General features: G+C 40.4%; 1 protein-coding gene across 2 annotated transcripts in view; it reads right to left on the bottom strand.

Annotated features, from left to right (window-relative positions):
- orc3 (origin recognition complex, subunit 3) overlaps positions 1-14,433 on the bottom strand; it is a 63,742-nt gene that overhangs the window by 25,802 nt on the left and 23,507 nt on the right. For both annotated transcript variants that reach the window (XM_052024181.1, XM_052024182.1), the window contains exons 8-14: positions 13,961-14,120; positions 10,136-10,249; positions 9,893-10,026; positions 8,365-8,428; positions 6,931-7,047; positions 2,290-2,369; positions 871-1,004 (exon numbers count right to left, since the gene is read on the bottom strand). In XM_052024181.1, coding sequence (XP_051880141.1) covers positions 871-1,004; positions 2,290-2,369; positions 6,931-7,047; positions 8,365-8,428; positions 9,893-10,026; positions 10,136-10,249; positions 13,961-14,120 — 803 coding nt within the window. The remainder of the gene's footprint in view (positions 1-870; positions 1,005-2,289; positions 2,370-6,930; positions 7,048-8,364; positions 8,429-9,892; positions 10,027-10,135; positions 10,250-13,960; positions 14,121-14,433) is intronic.

Genomic DNA, 14,433 nt, shown 5'->3' with positions numbered 1-14,433 from the left:
GTGTGATCAAAAAAAATGCAGGTCATGATAAATTGGTTATATCTTTAATACATTACTGGAATAATAGATTACATCCATTTCCAGATTCCCTAAAGCAAATGATGACTATTCCAAGCTAATTTTGCAGTTTTCTCAGTAATGATTATCCACAGACTTTAAGCACTGAAGTTAGAACAAGCATTTAGGAAAACAATGGCGAGACATACAGGAAGCAAGATTCAATGCAGAGAAATGAGCAGTTTGGAAGAGGGAATGAGGAGAGGCAATAAAAACTGAATGGTAGAATTATAAAAGGGGTGTAGGAGCAGAGAGAGATGGATTCACAGAGAAATATGTTCAAAAGTGCCATAAGGTGATGAGATCATTAACTATGAAAGGTTTGGGATCCTTAGCAAATCATCAGAGGCAGAGATCAAAACCACAGATGTTATGATTAACCTTGCTACATCACTGTTTAGCTGGAATAATGCCCAATTCTGGACACCACATTTTAGGAAGGATGCCATGACCTTGGGGAGAATGCAGAGAAAGTTTACTTGAATTATAGCAGGCATAAGGATTCTAGTTTAAAAGCAGTTTTCAAAAAGGGAAGTATATGTGGAAAAACATAAGTATATACAGTGCTGCGGGAAAAAAGCAGGGACATGGGACTTCTTGGATCTACCACGTAAAGAGCCAGAACAACAGGATGGATTGAGTGAACCATCTTCTGTAGAATTTGATTCTATGCACTGAATTTAAAGTATTGGGAAAATGTTAAATAAATAAGAAACTGGTGTTTCCATTCCAATAATGATGCTGGAAATCTCAGGTCCACAAAACAGATCTTGATCTGGCCCATTACCACCGAATACACTGCTCCACACATACCGTCTAGTTTCTGAAACTTTGCAAGGAAATCTTCCAGTGTTTGCACGGAAAGTGTGAGAGATGTGTGCTCGGAAGATTGCAACACTTCTATGCATTCCTGAAGCAGACATACGAGCTCATCTCTGGCCATCATTCTGCAACAGATCAAATTATTTAATCACTACACAAATTCAATACACACTGAAATACACATCTTCTCCCATCTAAGGTAGGAATAGGCTATGGCTGATCTGATGCTATGGCACCATGCTCTTTTCTATTTGCAGACTCTAGGAGAAGCTCAGTGCCCCACAGTTTAGAATGCCTTCATTACATTATTACCACAATTACAACATGGAAATTTCATGCAACAACAGACTAGGGTGGCACAGTGGGGTGTGGCAGGCAGTGCTCTTGCCTTGCAGCTCCAGCTGCCTGGGTTTGTTCCTGACTGCATTTGCACATTCTCTCCATGACTGCCTGGGTTTCCCCCAGATGCTCTGATTTCCTCCCAAATCCCAAAGCCATGCTGATATAAATTGGCTATTATAAATTACCCCAGTGTAGGTGGATTGTAGAAAGATCAGAGTGATGCTGATTTGCATGAAAGAGAACAGGCTACAGGGAAATAAGTAGGGGAGAGCCAGCATAGACTCAATAGACCCAAAATGCTCCAGCTGCATTGATACTGAACACAGGCAGGGTGTAATTAACCTGAGAAGTTGGCTTTCCTCAGCAAAGGCATCAAACTGCTTAACTCAACTTCCATGCAATGGGTAAACAAGAGGGAACTGTGCTCCACAAAACTTAAAAATCAATCTCACTACTGGAACCAGTCCCTACTAGCAGTTCTAATCTAATGGCTTGAAGATATTTAAAAATTAAAATCAACTTCACAGTTCAGAATACAGTTAAAACAGATGTGGAACACAGCCAATGAAACTACATAGAATTAGAATCTCAAGAGGGACTTCTACCAAATATGATGAAACCATTTTGCAAATAAAATGGTTGAAGCAGGAGGATCTACAGTCAGAAATTCGCCAAAGTGTTGTTGTGGAGTTTTCCTTATGAAGGGACTAAATTAATTCAGCATTTAAGGAGAAGGTGGTTAAAGCCATGAAAAGAGATGGGAAGAAGCACGTAATGCTCATCCAGGTTAGATTTGGAGGGGTGAGGCTGACATGGACCAGTTGAGCTGAATGCCTTGTTTCTTATTGTACATTCTATGTACAGTGGAAAACTAAACCACCATGATTACAGAGCATTATACTCAACCAAAAAGATCAGGAGGCAACTTTAACATTGTGAATCAATAATGTAATGGCATGAGGCAAAGGAAAGTAGGATGTGCTGTAGATCTAAAAAGTACTGCGTCATTACAAGGCTCTTAAACAGGCTAGGGTAGCTAATGCACACAATCACTCCCTATATAATTACCTGAGCAGTTGGAATGCAGAACTGTACTCCTCGTTCTCCCATATGTTTGACTCTAAGCACGTGATGTAGAGTTCTCTGATCTGTGGGATTACAGGGTATCGATAAATTGCATAGAAATATTCAAAGATCCAGGTAAAAAGGAAGTTAATATCTAATGGCTTTCTCCCCTCCCCCCAAACAAAATCAAAGCACTATGAATAAAATTAGCACCAGAAACCTTCATGCAACTCATAACCCAGAACAGTATGTTACATCCATAAGACAGAGGAGCAAAATGAGGCCATTTGGCCCATCGAGTCTATCTGCTCTGCCATTCGATCATGGCTGATTTATTTTTCCCTCTCAACCCAATTTTCCTGATTTCTCCCCGTAATCTTTGAAGTCCTTACTAATCAAGAACCTATCAACCTCCACTTTAAATATACCCAATGATTTAGCCTCCACAGCCGTCTGTGGAAGTGAATTCCGCAGATTCACCACCCGCTGGCAGAAGAAATTCTTCTTATCTCTGTTCTAAAGGAATGTTGTTCTATTCTGAGGCTGTCTCCTCTGGTACTAGACTCTCCCACTACTGGAAACATCCTCTCCATGTCCACTCTACCCAGGCCTTTTAATATTTGGTAGGTTTCAGTGAGATCCCCCCTCATCCTTCTAAACTCCATTGAGTACAGGCGCAGAGCCATCAAACACTCCTCATACATTAACCCTTTCACTTCTGGGAGCATTCTTGTAAATCTCCTCTGGACCCTCTCCAATGCCAGCATATCCTTCCTCAGATATGGGGCCCAAAACTGCTCAAAATACTCTAAATGTGGCCTGACCAATGCCTTATAAAGCATATAAAAAGCATACATCCTTGCTTTTATATACTAGTTCTCTCAAAATGAATGCTAACATTGCATTTGCCTTCCTTACTACTGACTCGACCTGCAAGTTAACCTTTAGGGAATCCTGCACTAGGACTCCCAAGTCCCTTTGCATCTCTGATTTCTGAATTCACTCCCCATCCATTTAGAAAATAGTCTACACCTTTATTCCTTCTACCAAAGTGCTTGACCATACACTTCCCTACATCCTTAGCATTAATTTCACTGAAAATTCTGATGTGGCCATGGCTTTCAATTATGCACTGCTTTTTGGCGGGGGGGGGGGGGGGGGGGGGGGGGGCGGGGTGGGAATTGTTAATCCTGTTTCACCTGTAGGCCCTTGACTCCATACGATACATACATAGTCCTTTATCAATACAGTAGGGAACACACTTCTGGTGCATAAAATATCTGGAACTGGATACTTGGGTTTCTGCTTCAGGCCTATAAAACTGGATGGATAACCAATGAATTTCTAGGCCTATATTTCACACTTCCCCAGACTGATTTAAGTGCCTCTATCTTTAATAACAAAAAGAAAGATGGTTTTGAAAATAGTTTTATATCCCTACAAATTCCACATACCTCCAGCACATAATTTGTACAAAGATCCAGAATGAAATAAACTTCCTAGCCATGACTTGGCAACCTGGATTGATGGCACTTTGAGAACAACAGGGATGGTCTCCTTTGATACCTGGAGACTTCCCTTGTATCATATACCGTGAGTCATCACAACCATGATCTCAATACAATTCCACTTATAGAGTACATACAAATTTGTTTTTAAATAATAGCAAAATACACACCAACTTTAGAACACATATGCAACATTGCTGCATTCAACGTTTATTCCAGGATACAATATAAAATTTATGTATGATTTTCAAAAGTTACAGACTCTCTCTTACACATGGAATAAAAGTCACACTCAACAACATCTTATGTTAAATCCTCTATTTAGTTTTTCACATTAACTGCTTATAATATTTAATATAATCTGTAAATCTACCTACTCAACAATGTAGAAATTGTCTAAATATATCCTGTTCACAAAAACCAGGACAAAACCAATACAGTTAATTATACAGTCTACTTTTAAACATGAGCAAGGTAATGAAAGTCTTCATTGACAGAGCTCACCAATAATCTGCTTACTGATACTCAGTTTGGCTTTTGCCAGGACCAGTATGCTCCACATATCATCAGAGCCTCGGTCCAAACACATACCAAGAACTGAATACCAGAATAAGGTGGGAGTGACTGGTCTTGACATCAAGGCAGCATTTGACCAAATGTAGCATCGAGGAGTTCTAGTAAAATTAAAGTCAATGGACATTAAGGGAAACAACACTCTAATTATTGAAGCCACACCTTACAAAAGATGGTTGTGATCATTACCTATCAATCATCCCAGCCCAAGGAAATCACTGCAGGAATTCAATAGGGCACTCCCTTAGATCCAACCACCTTCTGTTGGTGGCACCTCAAGCTGACTGTTTTGTCTTGGATAGCGTAAGCCAAGTTAAATGTTCATTCACTTTACCACTGGCACACAGTGACTGCAGTCTGAAGTACTATAAAATGCACTACAGTTACGTTCCCAGGCTGTTCCGAAAGCACCTCCCAAACTCTCAGCCTCCACCATCAAGCACAGACATGTGGGAACACCACCACCTGCTGGCTCCCCTCTTAGTTACTACCCTTTCCAATACAGAAAGAAATCACTGTTCCTTCTTCATTGCTGGGTCTAAGTCCAAGAACTTCCTATTCAACAGCACTCTGTTGAAAGTAGCAGCTCACTGCTACCTTATGAAGGGCAATTAAGGATTGGGAATAAATGGTAGCTTTGCCAACAATACTGAGGACTGATCCACCATTATGAAGTGCTTCGAGAGGCTGGTCGTGGCACGCATTAACTCCAGCCTCCAACCTCGACCCACTGCAATTTGCCTACCGCCAAAACAGCTCTACAGTGGACACCATCTCCCTGACCCTACACTCATCTCTGGAGCATCTAGACAGTAAAGACATCTATGTTAGTTATTCTTTATTGACTACAGCTCTGCCTTCAATACAATAATTACAAGCAAACTCATTACCAAACTCTGAGACCTGGGATTCAACACCTCCCTCTGCAACTGGATCCTTGACTTTCTGACCAACAGACTGCAATCAGTGAGGATAGGCAGCAACACCTCCAGCACGATTATTCTCAACACTGGTGTCCCACAAGGCTGCGTCCTCAGCCCTCTACCCTGCTCCCTATATACTCATGACTGCATGGCCAGATTCTGCTCTAACTCCCTCTACAAGTTTGCAGATGATACCACTGTAGTAGGCTGTATCTCAAATAATGATGAGTCAGAGTACAGGAAGGAGAAAGAGAGCTTAGTGACATGGTGTCATGACAACAACCTTTCCCTCAATGTCAGCAAAACAGAAGAGCTGGTCATTGACTTCAGGAAAGGGGGCAGTGTACATGCACCTGTCTACATCAATGGTGCAGAGGTTGAGAGGGTTGAGAGCTTCAAATTCCCAGGAGTGAACATCACCGATGGCCTGTCCTGGTCCAACCATGTAGACGCCATGGCCAAGAAAGCTCACCAGCGCCTCTACTTCCTCAGGAGGCTAAAGAAATTTGCCATGTCCCCTTTGACACTCCCCAACTTTTATCAATGCACCACAGAAAGCATCCTATCCATATGCATCACAGCTTGGTATGGCAACTGCTCTGCCCAGGACAGCAAGAAACTGCAGAGAGTTGTGGACACAACCCAGCACATCACGGAAACCAGCCTCCCCTCCATGGACTCTGTCTATCTCTCTCACTGCCTTGGTGAAGCAGCCAGCATAATCAAAGATCCCACCCACCTGGGTCATCCTCTCTTCTCTCCTCTCCCGTCAGGCAGAAGATACAAAAGCCTGAGGACACATACCACCAGGCTCAAGGACAGCTTCTATCCCACGGTGATAAGACTATTGAACCGATCCCTTATACGATGAGATGGACTCTTGACCTCAATCTACCTTGTTATGACCTTGCACCTTGTTGTCTACCTGCAATGCATTTCCCTGTAGCTGTGACATTTTACTAGATATTCTGTTATTGTTTTTACCTTGTACTACCTTAATGCACTATGCAATGAATTGATCTGTACGAACGGTCTGCAAGACAAGTTTTTCACTGTACCTCGGTACAAGAGACAATAATAAACCAATACCAATAAGCAGGGCAGATTGTAGACTTGCATAGGCAAACCTTACAAATTTAATTGTCTAAAACTAATGCTCAGTGATTCAAACTGGTGGGTGAAATGCATCCTCTGAAGCTAAACATAGATGATGGTTATGATTTCTTTTTTTTCTTGTTGGCAGGTGGAACATTCACAACACCTGGTTGACTGAAAGTTAATTTTATCAACCAGCAACTGATTACAGGCATTCCTACCTTCCTCCCACAACTGCCAAAAACTGTTTTGCTAATGAGAAAAAAAATTGGCTCTTACGTGGCCAATTATATATCCTGAGGTTCCTTTATTACCTTATGGTTATTGTAAAATACACGACAAAACAGATGGTTTCTTTTATGAGCGGGAGCATAAAAACAAGGAATTTGGTGTGTTTATTCTTCAACAATCAGTATCACCTCACTCAATCTGCCTTCAACACCCTTAATATAATGATTTACAGGCATATTGCTGATATTCAGAAAGGTAAAACAATAATTCACTTCTAGTTAAGTTTTTCAGATATTTCAAAAGTGAGCACACACCTGTTTACCCAAAGGATATTTTGGAAGCGACGACGTAAAAATGTGCAAGCATTTCAGGACTGGGAAGTAATTCTTGTGGTAAATGTGAAGGGTCGTCAACAATGTTTGTACAACAGTCTGTAAAATTTGATGGACAAATGATAAGAATGTATAAATGAATTGAAAATCATCAAATACTCAACATACTTTTAATGATGCTTAAAGCATCACAACGTGATCCAGCTGGGACCATCCACTGGTACCAATATCTAACATCCTCTTATTTTTGCAAGTTAAAAAACAGAAGTTCATAAATATATAAAAAAAAGGAATTGTAGTTGAAGTGGCAGATTTTCATTTCAGATAAATACATCCACTGCACTGGTCATAAACTGTATTAACCAAAAAACCGTAGCAATTCACAGCATAGACCAGGTTCTTCAACCCATGCTTGTGCCAATCTTTGTCAGAACAATCCTAAACTAATCCCACTGCTTTACATTCTCTACAAAAATGGTATATTCATCTAACTATTTTGAAGAAAATTTGGATATTTCTATCTCTAGTACTCTGTGGCAAATATTCTAATTGCAAATAACTCCATGTAAAACAAATCTGAATTCTACTCCTCTCTTTGGCTCAGTGATAATTATCATATAACCCCTTTTACTGATGCCCATCCACAGGAAAAAAATCACTTTCTCTTCAATTTAACAAACCCATTTACAATCTTAAAAACCTTTCATTATCTCTTTCACTTCTATTGCAATGGCCATATCCTTGGTAAATCAATTTTGTCTTTATCTCTGTATCTTCTTCCTTGGCACTACCTTGATGTTTTATCTATGTTGCGGCAGGGAAAATTGTACACACTAATCTAATCGTGACCTAACTTTGTACAGATTAGCCTTTTAAAATAAAAGCAGATCTTTTTATCGTGTTAATTTAAGGACACATTGGCATTTTACAGCTCCTAACAACTTGTATTGAGGAAAGCAATAGGCATTTTACATGATGGAGAATGGGATAGGAAAAGCAGCAAATGAATTGTAATATTTTAATACATGATACGGGAAGTAAAGAGGTGACTGGAATTCTAGTTGGTAAACTGAATTTGAGAAGATTGCTGATGTGCAAGAGGTAAACATAAAGGGATACTGGAAGGAATTTCCAGAGTGAAGAGGCTGAAGCCTCTGATTTTTTTTATATATAAAAAATCCCTGTCCTCAATCCATCTTTTCTAACAGAGTCAGGGGATTGAAGGCTGTCAGCAGATGTGAAAATTCAGGAGGAAGCTGAAGATATAGTACATGGTGAAGCCATGAATACATTTAAAAGTGACAAGGAATGCAAATTTAATGCAATCTGTGGCAAGAGCTAATGTACATCAGCAAGGATGAGTATATTATTTAAGAACGATCACATCAAATTTGGAACATACAACAAATGGATTACCTTTAAATATTGGTCATTGGTCAAAAGTTCAACCTGTTTCTCTGAATCTTGATCATCAACGTAACTAAAATTTAAAAATATATCCTGATTAACTTTACTGGTTCATCATTGCAAAGTAACATAGGTGGCAGTGTTGCAACCCAGCAACCCTGTAGAATATCAGTGATATCATAAAACATACCTGTGACTTTTAGCCAGCAATGTTCACTCTACATTTCCATTACACAACATAACCACCTGCTCAAGTTTTGCTCGATTTAAATGATATAATTTCCTTTAGCTGGAGAGCAACTCTCACCTCTTACCTTTGATGTATCCAAAAAACACTGAATTAATCCACTTCTGGTAAAAACCATTCAAGTGCATTCCCTGCTTTAAAGCTCAAAATGAGAGTCAAGGACCTCGAGTTTAAAGCAGGTTATTGCAGCCTCCCAGTGCTTAAGCTGATATAACAGAAAGTGGATTGCTTCTAGAACACATATTTTGGAGACAGCTTCATCTCTTGGTAGCAGTTAGAAAAATGAGAGAACAAAGGAAGATGTAAAGCATCTTACTGGTCATAAAACACGAGATAAGATATCTTTATTAGTCACATGTACATTGAAAAACACAGTGAAATGCATCTTTTGCGTAGAGTGTGCTGGGGGCACACATTAGGACTAGAGCAAAAAAACCATGGAAGTTAAAGTCACATATCCAAAGGATAGTTTATAGTTGTGACACATTCGGATGGGACATGGTGACAGCATTAATCAAAGTTCAATTACAGGTCCTGTTCTATTTCATTATATTCTCAGAATTGAGTAAAAAGCCAAATCTTAAAAAAGAGTTAGAATAAAGGAATAAGGAGGAGACATTAATAATTTATTATAAATGGTGAAACAGTCAATAACAGAAATGCAAACAAACTGAAGAAAATTGAAGGAAGCAATTCAAGGTGTTGGAAGTACATGTCAAACCAGTCAGCATCTAGGGAGAGGGAAACAGTAACATGTCAGATTGGCAATATTAGTGATTAACAGCTGCTGACTTGGGGAAATTGGAGCCAGGAGGGAGGAAAGGAAACTATCTGTGCTAGAATGGAGGTCAGTAATGTTTTATTGACAAAAGTAATGATGATGCGAGCAATAGGTGGTGAAAATAAGTCAAATTTCTTTACTTGTCCCAATCTTTGATACCTTTTGGCTGCTCATCTTTTTATAGCTCATCTCTATTGTGACTCTTATTTTGCAATCTATTGCAATCCCAATGAAATAAAACCTGAAATAAAAACATAATATTCCACGTGTATCCAACAAGTCATGCAGTAATGTGCTGGAAGAAACAAAAGTTAATGTTTCAGACCCCTCATCAGTGAAAGATCTGTTTTGCTCTCCACAGATGCTGCCTGACCTATTGAGTGTTTACAACTTTTTTTAAACCATGACTGCTTTTCAATAGCACTTCAATTGGTAATAGACTTCAGGATGTCCTGAAAGGAGCCATAAAATGCAAGTCTTTGTACCAAAAAGAAGAAACCTTTACTCACCCCATAAAAGATGGCAACTGGCGGATAAGTTCACAGTCATCATGGGTAAGATTCTGTACCCTAGCATTGGTTTCATTCAACGCACAGCATAAAAGACTAAGAGGCTGGGAGTAGAAGTGCTCTAGCAGAGATAACTGTGAAGAAGAGGTGGAAGAATACATAAGAAAATGAATCAAATTAAATTTCAATTCTTGTACGATAAGCACATTTTCAACTTGTTCATCATTACCAACCCCTGCTTACCTGAAAACCTTTAACAAAATTCTTTGCAGAAAAATCATGGTACAAGAATATGTTATTCAGAACCTGCAGCACTTTCCCACTCAACTTAAATGGGAATTCGGTTGTCAACACCAACTGTGAATGAGAACAAAAGGGAAATAATTTACATTTCTTTTTAAGACAGATATTGCATGCACTGAATAACAACAAGTAGAAGACAGAAGCAAACTCCATATAAGTTTGTAAATTCAAAGACTTCCTCAAAATCAAATCAAAGAAGGGGGCTCTCTGTAAGTACTGTGGAATGAGCATTTGTGCACAAATATCTGGAGAGGTGATTACTACTAAGGTCATTTATTGCTCATTCCTTGAATCACAGCAATTCTTCTGGTGAAGGGTACTCCCACAGCGCTGTTGGGTAGACAGTTCCAAGATTTAAAAAAAAAATGGGGATACATTTCCATGTCAGGACAGTGTGCAACTTGGAGGCAAACCTGTGGTTGATAGTATCCCTTTTAGCCTTAACATTCTAGTGGTAGATGATTGGGGTTTGAGAGGTGCTGCTGAAGAGACTTTGTTAAACTGCTATAGTGCATAGCTGGAATGTCATGTGCAGTTCTGGTTGCCAGACTATAGGAAGGGCACGATTGCATTAGAGAGAATGCAGAGGAGATTCAGCAGGATGTTGCCTGGGATGGAGCATTTCAGTTACAAGGAGAGACAGGACAGGCTGGGCTTGTTTTCCTTGAAATGGAGGAAGCTGAGGGAAAGCCTGATAGAGGCATACAAAATGATGAGGGTCACAGATGGGGTAGATAGTAGAAAGGTTCCACCAAAGCAGAAATGTCTAGAACTAGAGGACATTAGTTTAGGGCTAGGGTAAGAGGTTTAGAGATGATCTGAGGAGGAATGTTTTCACCCAAAGGGCGATTGGAATTTGGAACACAGAGCCTGAAGGGGTGATGGAGGCAAATACTCTCACATCACTTAAATAGTATCTAGACAAGCACTTGAATCACCAGGACACAGTAGGCAATGGACTAAGTGCTAGTAAATGGGATTAGTATACATGAGTACTTGATGGTCAGCATGGACATGATGGACCAAAGGGTTAGTTTCTGTGCTGTATGACCCTATGACAAGTTATTAACACTGGAAATTCTAAGTTATCTCTTTGCAAATCCAGGGCACCTCTAGCAATAGGATCGGAGCTATGTCTATTTTTTTTTACATACACTGCACAGGTTAATAGACATGACTCATGGATTTTAGTTGCCGGGAGAGTAATGCTGCAGTGATTAGGTTTTATCTGCATATTTCACAGGTAGAAGTGAGTGGAGGCCTTCTGAGCTGCACTGGATGTTGCTGTTCATTGTGTCTTTAAAAGACCAAGGAAACAGATCTTTCTCGAAAGCTTCTTCATGTTTCAAATAAGAAAATTTAACTCTCTAAATACATCCCTTACGTTTGAGTTGTAATTCAGAGGGTGAATGGGTAACATCCTACACAATTCAACTAACATTGTTCCAAGCTGGTTGCTTGTAGCCATTTGAGAGGGCCTAAAAACATTCCTTCTATTCTCTGAGGAATCATCTGCTCTCTGCTTAGCCTGTCCCCAGAATGAAACAACAGAGACACCGATCTCTGTGATAGGGACCAAATTCTCAGCCTAATAATCCAATCTCTGTTTTCTCAATACAAAACTAAAACCAGTACATTTTTTTTCTAAGAAAAAAACTCAACATTTCAGCAAGGAGGCATTCTAAAGGCTCTGTTCACATAGTGGTCATTACTAGTATTAGGAATAGGCCACCTTGCCCTCAGAGCTGTTCTTAATTGAAATATTTCATGGATGATCTACATCTTAACATCATTCACCAGCCTTGGTTCCGTAATTTTTAATTTCCTTGCCTAACAAAAACCTTTCAAATTCACTTTTGAAAATTGGCTCAGCATCTTATTAGGGAAAAGTGTTCAAGGTTCTTACACCCTTTGTATGAATGTTTCCCATTATCATCCCAAGCATCCCAACTCTAATTTTAAGATTCTGTCCTCTTTCTCATTATGGAGTTACTTGGAGTCAGAGCTTAACTTGAATGAAGTTGTGCAATGATTCCTCCTCCAGGTCCTACATTTGCACTATGTAGGATTTTAAGGGGGCTTTTAAGAGGGGCTCGGATGAGCACATAAATCAGAGGAAAATAGAGCGATATGGGCATTTTGTAGGTAGGAGGGAATAGCTATGTCGGCACAACATTGTGGGCCGAAGGGCCCGTTCTGTGCTGTACTGTCCTATGTTCTATAACTTGCATTAGTACAAAGTAAAAGCCATCAGCACTGTAGTGTGATTGCATCTAAAATGGTCCAAAACTCACAGATAACTACTTATCTTTCAAGGGAAGATATAAACTTTTGAGACTGTATCTTCCCTTGGATTTAGCGGTAGGACATTGGCTGTGCTAGCTGATTTTAAAAAAACTTGCCACAGTACTTCAGTCCCTGAAATTTCTCTTTCTAAAAGAATATATGGGTCAGTGCCAGTGTACAATGGATTTATGCCAAACCTGCAAAGGAATATTTCCTCCATCACTGAGGAACTATTCCTTACCACCCCACCACCCCAAAAAAAAAGCACTAAACAAGTAAAACTATAGTAAAAAAGAAAAACAAGCTGCTGGAGGAACTCAGTGGGTCAGGCAGCATCTGTGAAGGCAAAGGGATAGTCAACGTTTCAGGTTGAGACCTTGCATCAAGACTGACAGTGTAAAGAGGAGAAAGCCAGTATAAAAAGCCAGTGAAGGGGAGGGGCAAGGCAGGAGATGGATCCCAGTGTGGTGGGATTGATTGGCAGATGGAGCCAGGTGGGGGAGGGGAGGGTAGGAATAGAAGCTGGGAGGTGATAAATGGAGACACAGAGCTACAGATTATGGAACCTGATAAGAAAGGAAGGTGATGAGTGGAACGAGATAAGGGAGGGATGGTGGGCAGATGGGAACAGTGGGGGGAAAGAGGGTAGGGGGAAATGGTGGATTGACTGCGTGGGTAATAGGAAGATGGAGCCAGGTGGTGGGAGTGAAACTGGGTAACAGGGGACTTGGGGGAGGGGCATGGGGGAAGAAAGCAGTTGGAAAGAAGGGTGTATGTGTGAGGACCTGGCTACATCAAAAGGGGAGAGAAAGGAACAGAAGAGGAGCAGCTTACCTGAAAATGGAGAATTCAACATTTGTGCCGTTGGGTTGTAGACTACCCAGGCAGAAGAGGAGGTGCTTTTTTCTTTAGTCTGCATTTGGCCTCACCCTGGCAGTGGAGGAGGCTGAGGACAGATAGGTCAGTGTGGGAATGGGGAGGGGAGTTGAAGTGGTTTGCAACCGGGAGCTCAAGATGGCCATGGTGGACAGAGCACAGATGCTCGGCAAAGCGGTCAACTAGTTTGCTAGGATTAGGAATAAGCCACTTAACCCTCAAGCCTGTTCCTCATTTAAATAATTGTGACATGCCAGGCACTTCCTACAACTCCTGCATTTCACAGCTTTCATATACCCTTTTGCTTGCATTTTCTCTCTAACTGTCCTCATTAACCTAACAACTCAAAGGCTTTATCATCAACTTATCACCATGACAACCTCGTCAAAGATATTCCCTTTGATCTGGTCATACCTCCTCCATCAAGTTAAAGTTAACATTTCCCCGAAACATTAACTCTATTTTACCTACCACAGATGTTGCCTGATCTGCCCAGTGCTTCTAGCATTTTCTGTTCTTGTATCAGATTCCAAGCACCTGCAGTGTTTATGATTTTCACTGAATACTTTGAAATTTTTTTTTCAGTCAGCGTGTAACGTTTACCTTATCAATAACTGTAGCCAAATGATCAGTGCAGGATAAAGACTGGAAAAGCTCAATGCATAGCAGCGAGGACACTGACTGGGGCAGCATTCGGTGTATAGTGATTGGGGATGTGGCAATCCCAAAAACCAGCACCAGTGGGAGATGCTGGATGTAGTTACTGAAATAGTAAACAAATATTGGTTACTTTCAAGTAAGTTTCCCCCCCACCTGGCAATCACATCACTATTAACCCAAATAGACCTCTAGGGACCTAGGACTACAAGTACATTGTTCCCTGAAAGTGGTGTCGCAGGTCAACAGGTAGTGAAGGTGGCTTTTGGCATGCAAGCCTTCATTAGTCAGTACATTGAGTATAGAAGCTGAGATGCTATGTTGCCTTTGGACAAGATGTTAGTGAAGCCAGATTTGGAATATTGTATTCAGTTTTGGTCACCCTGCTATAGGAAAGATGCCATTAAGCTGGAAAGAGT

This window comes from Pristis pectinata, chromosome 10 (assembly GCF_009764475.1).
Source record: "Pristis pectinata isolate sPriPec2 chromosome 10, sPriPec2.1.pri, whole genome shotgun sequence".
In the NCBI taxonomy this organism is placed as follows: Eukaryota; Metazoa; Chordata; class Chondrichthyes; order Rhinopristiformes; family Pristidae; genus Pristis; species Pristis pectinata.
This window is presented reverse-complemented; position numbering and strand designations above follow the sequence as displayed.